Source organism: Octopus sinensis, linkage group LG4, assembly GCF_006345805.1.
Source record: "Octopus sinensis linkage group LG4, ASM634580v1, whole genome shotgun sequence".
Lineage (NCBI taxonomy): Eukaryota > Metazoa > Mollusca > Cephalopoda > Octopoda > Octopodidae > Octopus > Octopus sinensis.
This window is the reverse complement of record NC_043000.1, coordinates 90,052,937-90,064,505: the sequence shown is the minus strand read 5'-3', so window position 1 is coordinate 90,064,505 and position 11,569 is coordinate 90,052,937. Positions and strand designations below refer to the sequence as shown.

Below are 11,569 nucleotides of genomic sequence, written 5' to 3'. Positions count from 1 at the left end.
TGAGTTCAAATTCCGCCGAGGTTGACTTTGCCTTTCATCCTTTTGGGGTCGATTAAATAAGTACCAGTTACGCACTGGAGTCGATGTAATCGACTTAATCCGTTTGTCTGTCCATGTTTGTCCCTTCTGTGTTTAGCTCCTTGTGGGTAGTAAAGAAATAGGTATAAGTACAATATAAAAATATTAAAAGAAATAGAGAAATACAATAGACATATTAAAAATTTATTTACATTATAATATAATACAATTATACTATAAAAAGATTTAATATAATATAATAAATAATTAAAACACATATAAATCGAACAACTTGTTTCGACTCCTATCCACTAGTGAATTTATAAAAATTCACATTTATGCGTATAAGTTTCCTCAGGGTAAAAGTGAATTTTTATAAATTCACTAGTGGATAGGAGTCGAAACAAATTGTTGGATTTATATTTGTTTTAATTAATTGTGATATTATATTATATCATATCTTTTTATAGCATAATTATATTATAATGTAAATAAATTTTTAATATGTGTGTTGTATTTTTCTATTTCCTTTAATATTTGTGTGTGTGCATGCATGCGTGTGTGTGCATGCATGCGTGTGTGTGCATGCGTGTGTGTGCATGCATGCGTGTGTGTGCATGCATGCGTGTGTGTGCAGGCTACCTCAAAGATGACTGACAATGATCTCATCTTCGTGGCTGGGGATTTCAATGGACATGTCAGATGGCAGCCTGATATCTTCCATGGTGTACATAGGAGCCACAGGATTGGTTCTTGAAATGAAGAGGGAATAAAGCTACTGGGGTTCTGTGATGCAAATAACACCAATTTCAGGAAGCCAGCCAGCCAGCCAGCCACCTGATAACCTACCAATCAGGTGACTGTGCTAGCCATATCAATTACATTCTCACCAGACAGTGGAATGCATGGTTGCTCTTAAATATAAAATCCCTCCCTGGTGAAGAATGTACTCCCCATCATAGACTAATCATTAGTGACTTTAGACCCTAGGCCAGAAGGAAGCTAAGAAGCAGACCAATCTGGAAAAGAATGATTTGGAAGCTTAAGGACCCTTCATATGGTCAGAGATATAAGGACTCCTAATTGAGAAATTTGATGAGAGGGAGGAAGAGCTACAGACGTGTGACTTAAGGGCAACTGGGAATTTCTGCAGGATTTTGTGGCTGGTGCAAAGTCCCATCCAGACCTAGGGTAATGTGGTGATGGAACAATACTGTAGACAAGGCCACTAGAGCAAAGAAACAAGCCTGGAAGAGTGGGGATAGCAGGGAACTGTATCAGATAGTTAGAAGGGAAGCTAGGAGACAGGTATATCTAGCCAAGGGAGAAGCAGAAAAGATGAGGTCTGCCTATGTTTAGCAACATGAGGACCAAAGAACTGGAGTGTTTTGAATTGCAATGCAGTGAATGAGAGAAAATTGTGATGTCAAAGGAGAGAAATGTGTTCGCATGGATGATGGTACACTTGAATTTAATGATTCTGAAAAGAAAGAGGCTTGGAAATGCTCCAGGTATGGAAACAAAGTCTAGAATCGAAGGGCCTTAGAGTTAACCTAGCAAAAACCAAAGTCTTAGTAAGTAGGAAGGCAGACAAATCACAAATCTCTTCAGGTAGATGACCCTGCTTGATCTGTAGAAAAGGCAAAAGTAGAAACTCCATAAGTTATAAGCTTTGGACACATAGATGTAACAATATCAGAGGAAGGTTAACAGGGAAAATAGCTTTTGTATGTGGAAGATGCACAAGTACAATAAACGCCGAAAATGTACAGGAAATGGACTCCATCAACTACCAGTGGAGTAAGCTAGAGGTAGCAGATAGCTTCCATTATCTAGGTGACCAAGTTAGTAGCTGAGGTGGATGCTCTGTGAGTGTAGCTGTAAGAATAAGAATAGTCTGGGAAAAGTTCAGAGAGTTCCTACCTCAGCTAGCTACAAAGTGCCTCTCCCTCAGAATTAAAGGCAGATTGTATGATGCCTGTCTGTGAAAAGCTATGCTACATAGCAGTGAAACATTGGCTATGACAGCCAAGGATATGCGTAGGCTTGAAAGAAATGAAGCCAGTGTGCTTCGCTGGATGTGCAATGTCAGTGTGCATGTTTGACAGAGTGTAAGCATCTTAAGAGTAAAGTTAGGCTTAAGAGGCATCAGATGTGGTGTGCAAAAGAGACATCTGCACCGATATGGTCATGTGATGCATATGGACGAGGACAGTGGTGTAAAGAAGTGCTGATCTCTAACTGTGGAGGGAATCTGATAGAGGTAGACCCAGGAAAACATGGGACAAGGTTGTAAAGCATGATCTTCAAACTTTGGGCCTCACAAAAGCAATGCCTAATGACCAAGACCTTTAGCAACACACTGTGCTTGAGAATACTCATCAAGCCAAGTGAAATCGTAATCATGGCCGATGCTGGTGTCACATAACTGACATCTGTGCTGGTGGGACCTAAAAAGCACTTTTTGAGCATTGGGCCTCATGGAGGCAAAATAGCTGAGCTGTTTTTGTGTGTTGGCCCTCACAGAGGCAATGACCGAGACCTTTGGCATTATGTCACGCTTGAGAAAAAGAACCATGAAGCTAAGCAAAATCACAGTCATGGCAAATACCAGTGTCACACAAATGGCACCTGTGTTGGTGACACGCAAAAGCACCCATTACAGTCTCAGAATGGTTGGCGTTATTAAGGGCATCCAGCTGTAGAAACCATGCCAAATCAGATTGGAGTCTGATGCAGGCTCCCAGCTTGCCAGCCTTGGTCAAACTATCCAACCTATGCCAGCATGGACAACAGACATTAATTGATGATGATGATGATGATAATGATACACACACACACACACACACACATAAATATATATAGATAATCGGAAAAATAGAATTACAAAATAAAAAGCAAAGAAATTAAATATTAAAAAGAAAAACAATAAAAGTGTACAAAACCTGTAAAGAAGCTGAATGATCATTCTGACAAGCCAGCTCTTGTTCACATTCAGAAACTTCCAGTAAGTTATGCTGACCAACAAGACGAGACAGTTCACCTACAACAGTAACATGTTTGGAAACTGTTCCGGACATCTTCTTAAACTGGGGGTAATTCTCAACAAAAGCCTGCAAAGCATGAAGGTAATTGATAGATGAAGCAAATAAACAATGGTGGAATAGGAAGATCATCATCATGTCAACTTTTCAATGCTTACATGGGTTGAACAGAATTTATTGAGGTAGATTTTTTTTTTTACAGTTGGAATGTTTCCTGTCACCAAACCCCACCTGTTTCCAAACAAAGTAATATTTCCCCATGACAGATCATGTTTTTCACACAAGGTGTGTGTGTTTGTGTGTATGTATATATATAAAAATATTTGAATGAAACAGTTCTAGTCCTGTAGAAGCTCCTTCTATAAAATAAATATATATATATATATATATACACACACACATTACAGAGATGTACTTGCATAGCAAGTGACATGATCTGAGATCATGTGTTGGAACAAAAACACTTGCAGTGTGGAAGGTGTTTATAAGCCATTTAAGAAACACACAAAATCCGTTAGATTCACTTCAACATTTAAATTTAATTTGTCAAAATATTTTCGTTGCTTTGAGACTGCAACCTGTTCACTGACAAAATTCTGTGTTGTATATATATATATATATATTCACACACACACACACACACAGTATACCAAAAATGCATACACACTCAATTTTCATTTCTTTTTAGATTTAACCCATTAGAAATATTGGGTTCAAATTTTGGCACAAAGCCAGCAAGTTTGAGGGAGTGGGGCAGGATCAGTCAATTACATCGACCCTGGTGCTCGACTGGTACTTATTTTATCAACCCCAAATGGATGAAAGGAAAAGTCAGCCTCAACAGAATTTGAACGTAAAGACAGATGAAAAGCTGCTAAGCATTTTGCCTGGTATGCTTATGATTCTGCCAGCTTGCCACCTTACTCATTAAAAATATTGAAGGAAACCAGACTAAGCTTTGAACAAAGAAAAAATTTATCCTAAAGTTCTACTGAAAGTTGAATATGCAGTCAAAGTGCAAAATCAGTTTAGAAGGGAGTTTCAAACAGAGCCATAAATATAATTTATCATCACTCAAATTGGAGATAAATTTGAAGCAGATGGAACTGTTCAGAATGTCCACAAGAAACATTCTAGAAGATTATGGATATCGACGAGCCCTACAAAGCAAGAAAGGGTACTAGAAATACAGAGCCAGAGGTCAAAAAAATCTTTATAATAAGTGCAGATAACACTCGCTCAAGGTGCTGTATGAGTGATTGAACCTGAAATCACATAGTTGAAGAGCCAATGTCTTAACCACACAACCAAGCTTGCACCTATACATCATTTAAATTACTTGAGCATTTAAATTACTCAGTCATATGTAATGCTTATTTATTCACATTGTTTTGAATTAATCATATATTATCTTATAGGTTCAAGATTATGATAATGTGATTGTTTATTTTTAGATTGACATAGTAAGGTAAGTGTAAGAGGCCTGATCTGGTTGGTTTGAACATAAAACTGGTAGAATATTTTGGTTAGATATGGCTGGTTTAAATGTTAGAGGTTAACCCTTTAGCATTCAGATTACACTGTCAAATGTAATGTTTATTTATTCACATTTTGATTAATCATGCATTGTCTCATAACTTTGAGACTTCAATGTTGTGATTGTTTTATATTTAGAATGGCATTGTAGGATAAGTGTGAGAGACCTGATCTGGCTTGCTTAAACATGAAACTAGTAGAACATTTTGATCAGAAATGGCTTGTTTAAATGTTAAAAGATTAAAAGTTGCAATACTTTGGATATCTTGATCTTAACTAGCAAACTGTGTCCATTTATGGGATTGAATTATCAAAATCAAAAGACCTTCTTGTAAAAACAATTCAAAACAGTTCCCCCATTATCATCACTTGTGTCCCTTACTCTATGCTGGTATTGGTTGGATGGTTCAACAGGAACAAACAAGCTAGAGAGCAGTGTCAAGCTCCACTATCTGCCTGCTTTGGCATAGTTTCCACAGCTGATTCCCTTCCTAACATCAATCACTTCACAGAGGGTACTGAGTGCTTTTTGTAGCAAAATTTAATTAAATTGGTAGATAAAAATACATGAACAATAAGAAAAATGAACTGTACTTTCATATCTGCAATTGATTCCACTTTAGCATGGCCTTTAGACTTCTTTTGAAATTCTTCCATAAGTTGTTTTATGTTGTTGCCAATTTCTCCAAAGTTCATGTACAAATTCTGAAAAACGAAGATATTAATTTAGATGAAATGAAATTACTGAACAACAACAATAGTAAATAATACAGATCAGATGGAAATAGTGGTAACACACACACAAACACGTGTGTGTGTTACCACATATATCCACATATACACACACACACACACACTTATTCGCTTTCTCTTTCTCACTCCATTTTGCTCAATAGCCACTTTTATGGTCATTCTCTCACAAACCAGCCATCTCAATATGAACACACCATTCCCATTTCTGCCAAAATATTGCCTGGATATTTATGCTATGAACACACTACTCATACTTTGCTGTAATACTATCTGGATTTACCTTGGATTTTACCTAAGGATATATGAACTAACATCCATACCCTCTGAAAAATTAACTGTGAACTCTATTTCCTTATTTCCTTACTCTCTACTCTTCCATAAAAAAGATAACAATGGCACTCTTCTTTTTTTGCTTCTATATGACCTGGAGGAGTAACCTCAATCCTATAAATATTACCAAAATGAAGTGGATTGACAAGTTTATTTTTTGAACCTGTGGAAGACACACAAGATGTCGAAATATCATTCACTTGATAACAATGGCAATCTTCTTCTTTTGCTTCTAATAATGATAATAATAATAAAGAGGAATATAAAGGAAATCAGAATGGAGTGCCCAGTACAACTGTTACAAAAGGTTTGCTTCCTTTGCACCATCAGAATAATCAGGAAAGTATTAGATAGTTGAAAAGAACAGATAGCATGGTACTGTAGGCTACAGGCAGCAAGCTTGCTATACATGCAAAACTCTAGGAGTTCCAACAAAATCTGAGTTAATAAATAATAATAGTAATCCTTTCTAATTTGGGGACAGGGCCAGGAATTTTGAAGGGAGGAAGTAAGTCAGTTACATTGCCCTCAATCCTTAACTAGTACTTATTCTATCTACCTTGAAAGGGTGAAAGACCAAGTCAGCCTCAGAGGAAAATGCCATGAAGCATTTTGTTTGGTGTATTAACAATTTTGCCAGTTCACTCGCTTAATAATAATAATAATAATAATAATAATAATAATAATAATAAAGCCGTAACTGAAGACAGCCACAGAAAGAAGAAAGGCCTCAGTATGGCCTGGATTGACTACAAAAAGGCGTTTGATAGCATCCCCCACACATGGATCCTCGAAACACTAGCCATTAACAAAGTAGCACCAACAATCATAAAATTCATAGAGCACTCTATGAATAAATGGCAAACAGTCCTACACCTCCAAACAAAAGAGGGACTCATGAAAACCAAAGACATCCCCATTAGAAGAGGAATATTCCAGGGAGACACGCTCTCTCCACTCCTTTTCTGCTTGGCACTGTCACCTCTATCTGATATGCTAAATAGAACTGGATGCGGATATAAATGTTATGGCAACACGATCAGCCACCTTTTATATATGGATGACCTAAAACTATACGCTGCAAATGACAAACAGCTGGAAACACTATTAAAGACAGTTCATGGATTTACCAAAGAAATAGATATGAAATTTGGATTAGAAAAATGCGCCAAAGTAACCATGAAAAGAGGAAAACTAGTTAAGAGTAACAACATCACACTAGATAAAACCAATGAAATAAAAGAATTAGACCAAAGCCAAACTTACAAATACTTAGGAATCCATGAACTAGATAAGACACAACACACACAAATGAAAGAGAAAATAAAAAAAGAATATTATAGACGAGTTAGATCAATACTAAAACAGAGCTCAATGCTAAAAACAAGATAATAGGTATCAACACTTTAGCTGTCCCAGTTATAAGTTACAGCTACAATATCCTTAACTGACACGAAATGAACTGTCCAAAATAGATAGGAAAACAAGAAAAATACTGACAGGATCTAGGATGCATCACCCAAAATCTGACATAGAAAGACTATATATACAACGTATAGAAGGTGGTAGAGGCCTTATACAGCTGGAAAACTACTATAAAATAACCGCCATAGGACTGCAAAAATATCTACTTCAGAAGGAAGGAAAACTGATCCAGCAGCAAAACACGAGCAAAACAAAAAACTGTTCTCAGTATTTAAGGAAGCTGACAAATACAAACAAGAAATCATACCACCTAATAAACATGAAGAAGAAGAAGAAGAAGATGATGAAGAAACAACAAAAGCTATAAAACAAATGAAATCCAAACTAAAAATAGAACAGCAACGAACCATGATAAAACGATGGCAAGAAAAACCCCTTCATGGTAAATACTGCACTAAACTAAACGCAAAAGAAATAGACAAAGAAAAATCCCAGCAATGGTTGAGAAGCTCAGTACTCAAAGCAGAAACAGAGGGATTTTTAATTGCAGCACAAGACCAAAGCCTCCCCACCAGAAATTACCAAAAACATGTAATGAAAAGAAATATTACAAGTAACTGCAGAATATGTGGAGATGGACAAGAAACAATAAATCATATTATCTCTAGCTGCCCAGTCCTGGCTAAGAAGGAATATATTCACAGACATGACAGAGTTGGAACCTACATACATTGGAAGCTATGCCAACATTATGGAATAACAACAGAAAAAGATGGTATAGGCACACACCAGAAAAGGTCACAGAAAACGAGAAAGCAACCATACTCTGGGATATGCCGATACACACAGATAGAGAAATTAAGCCCAACAGACCAGATATAGTTGTCAGAGATCATGAAGAAAAAAAATGCTTTCTAATTGATGTATCAATACCGGCAGATGACAACTGTCTCTAAAAGAAATGGAGAAACTCTCAAAATACAAAGACCTGGAAATAGAGGTAACTAGAATGTGGAATCTGAAAACAGAAACAATTCCTATCATAGTAGGTGCATTAGGCATGATAAAAAAATATTCAGACAAATACATAACAAAAACACCAGGACTTACAAACACATATAACATACAGAAAATTGCACTACTAGGCACTGCACACATCCTACGCAGAACACTTTCCATACAATAACCATCAGAGCATCACAACAAATCACAGCACATACCCAAGGCACACAGAGCTGCGCTCGGTAGTGAAGTGAAAGCACGCTATAAAATAGAACTACTGAATAATAATAATAAGAAGAAGAAAGAAGAAGAAAGAAGAAGAAGAAGAAGAAGAGAAGAAGAAGAAGAAGAAGAAGAAGAAGAAGAAGAAGAAGAAGAAGAAGAAGAGAAGAAGAAGAAGAAGAGAAGAAGAAGAAGAAGAAGAAGAAGAAGAAAAAGAAGAAGAAGAAGAAGAAGAAGAAGAAGAAGAAGAAGAAGAATGATATTGATAATAATAGCAACATTGTACTAATTTATACATTAAAGAAGCATTGGTTCATCTGATGAGGAAAGAATTACACAAGGGGTTAGAACTGGTTACCATTCCAGAGGGCAGTATTTTGAAGAATTAAATAAACAAAAACAGAAATAAAATATATAATGGCTTTAAGTAGCTGAAATACCAAAATCGGTAACAGTTTATGGGCTAAAAGTCTCTTACATTAGCGTAAAATTCATCATGCTCAGCAGAAAGGACTACTTCTTGGAGGTCACGTGAAATTCCAGGTACACTCGACAGATTAATTCTGTTGTTGTTGATGGAAAGTAATTCATGAACCATTGCCTGATAGGTCCACTATAGTAAACAAAAGAAAGAGATAAAGAAAAAAATAAACATTAGCTAATATTTCAACAGTAAATAAAGAGTTAAATAAAGATTGTTGTATGGTGCATGGGGAATATGTCCTGTGTTTTATATTTGATACACAGGACAGGTTAAGGACTAAAGGAAATTTAAATGCTTAAGTCTGAATTTTGCCAAAACTTCTAAAATAAGTGATATCTTCCCAGTAGTGAGTCATATAATTTGTGGCACTAATGACATTGTCTTCATGTTTACCAAGAGCAAATCATTCTGGTAGCATTCATTCTTCTCTAATTTATACACCTCAATACAAGCATACAATCACTTGTCACTTACATGGAATATAGAATGCCCACTGATAACTGCAATAAACTTTACTTCCCTATGGTTACCCACTTATGGCCAAGTAAGCCAAGTCATTTGAGAGTTAAGTGATTTGATTAATCATTTAACACAACACTTCAACTCACAGATTACTTGCAAGCTACCTACAAGTACCAGTGTCTTAATGACAGTATTTGTACAGATTTACAGATAGAATTATTCATAAGCTACTTGGTTATTTTGAGAGGTTAAAGTTTCAATCCTATTATGGTTGACACAGACTGTAAGAGTTTAGTGCTATTTTAATTAAGGCTCCCCACCCATAAATTTTGTTTCTTTTTGATTTAGGCAGGAGTAAGTATATGTGCCCAAGATTGTTAAAGATTGATAAGGCTGGCATTTTATTTAAATAAGTAGGTATCACAATGAATTTTTGATAATATTTAAATGCAATTTCTACTGTACTTTTTCCTGAAAAACATGCAAAAAAGAAAGCGTTTGATACCTCATTTGTGAAATTTGAATGAATATTTTAGGAAATATGACAATTTGAGTGATCAGTGAAATGGTTGAAATCTTGCCCAATTAGCCATATTTGTGACATCATATCTTTGAAACTGAGGTTAAAATCATCTTCAAATTACACAAATTAATAGTGACTATGGTATAGCAGTTGCCTTTTTTTTCAGGTTTATGTAAAGCCTATTTTGTTATATGTCACAAACAGTCAATCTCACATGTGGGACTTTGTAAATGATGGAAATACCAGGATGTTTGAGTGACCCTGACATGATATGTAACTGTTGGATTTTAATTAAAATTATATGAGAAGAAAGTTCACATCCAAAACTTTCAAATGATTTTCCTCAGAAAATATTTGTTTTGACATAAAAATGATGAAACAAAAACTACGTATTCACATGTTCAAACTGTGCTTGTCTCCACTGTATAGCATTCCATAATGATGCTGAGTGCAAGGCATAGTCTACAAGAAAAATGTGAATAGGAAAAAATTGTAGACGACTAATATCCTAAGGTGAAGGCCTGGATGTACAAAAAACATCCACCAGATGGTAGCAAGATAAACAGTGTGTAATCAAAGTGGTTGGTTACTGAGATAAAGCAGAATATTCTATGCAGGCATAACTCTGTGAAAGCTTCTTCATGGATCAGAGTACAACACAAACAAGGTCTTGCTTTCCTCAAATCATTAAATATTTTACTTCAACAAGAATAAATGAAACTGAAGAATTTCGAAACTGAGAGAAAATATGGAAATGTAATGTAAAAATTAAATAATTCCTATAAAATAAACAGACCTCATTATTTGTAGCATGTTTTTCTCATCAGCTACAGTATACTTCGAAATAAAATATACATATATCTTTTAATTTTTTACTAGTTTCACTCATTGGACTACAGCCATGCTGAGGCACTGCCTTTAGTCAAGGGCTTAGTCAAACAAATTGACCCCAGTATTGTTTTTTTTTAAGTCTGATATTTATTCTATCAGTCTCTTTTGTCAAAATGCTAAGTTATAGGAATGTAAACAAACCAGTAGTGGTTGTCAAGCTGTGGAAGGTAAGGACAAACACACACACACACGTGCGCGTACGTGTACATGACAGGCTTCCACACAATTTCTGTCAAATTCACTTGCAAGACATCTATCAGCTCAGAGCTATAATAAACGACACTTGCCCAAGGTGCTGTTCAGCAGTTGCAAAGTGAGCTTCTTAATCATATATATATATATATAGAAAAAATAGAAAATAAAAATAATACTTGATTCAAAAGCGGTGTCACAGCATCATCTCGTCGATCCAAAATAAGAAGCAGTGGAGTTATGTCTGTCTTTCGGAATTCAAACAAAGCTGCTTCCTTATTGATGACTTGCTGTAAATGGAAAGCATAAAATGAAGTTACAAAATATGAAATGATGAAAGACAATGTTTTACTGAAGTCTATCACTTAATCCATTTGATACCAACATTCTTGAGATAGCTCTTGGTTCTATTATACAAGTTTCCTGTGTTTAAGTGATCTGAATTTAAAATTTTCCATCCAAATTTTCTTTTATTTTTCAAACATAAGCTTAATAATGACAATATTATTTTACAAAATTCTTCATTATTTTTTAGAAGAATTCAAACAAAGCAAAGTATTTCATTAGAAATATAGTTAAGTAAAGAAGTCCTTAGGTCACCATGAAAAACATGGAAATATAAAAGAGAAGAAATACAACCGATTTTCTTCATAATTTTTCTGACTTTGCAGCATGGAAGGTGTTTAT

At 35.4% G+C, this 11,569-nt stretch overlaps 1 protein-coding gene across 1 annotated transcript in view; it reads right to left on the bottom strand.

Annotated features, from left to right (window-relative positions):
• LOC115210322 (vacuolar protein sorting-associated protein 45) overlaps positions 1 to 11,569 on the bottom strand; it is a 53,295-nt gene that overhangs the window by 21,383 nt on the left and 20,343 nt on the right. Inside the window, exons 6-9 of the mRNA XM_029778848.2 lie at positions 11,062 to 11,172; positions 8,809 to 8,943; positions 5,193 to 5,303; positions 2,964 to 3,131 (exon numbers count right to left, since the gene is read on the bottom strand). Coding sequence (XP_029634708.1) covers positions 2,964 to 3,131; positions 5,193 to 5,303; positions 8,809 to 8,943; positions 11,062 to 11,172 — 525 coding nt within the window. The remainder of the gene's footprint in view (positions 1 to 2,963; positions 3,132 to 5,192; positions 5,304 to 8,808; positions 8,944 to 11,061; positions 11,173 to 11,569) is intronic.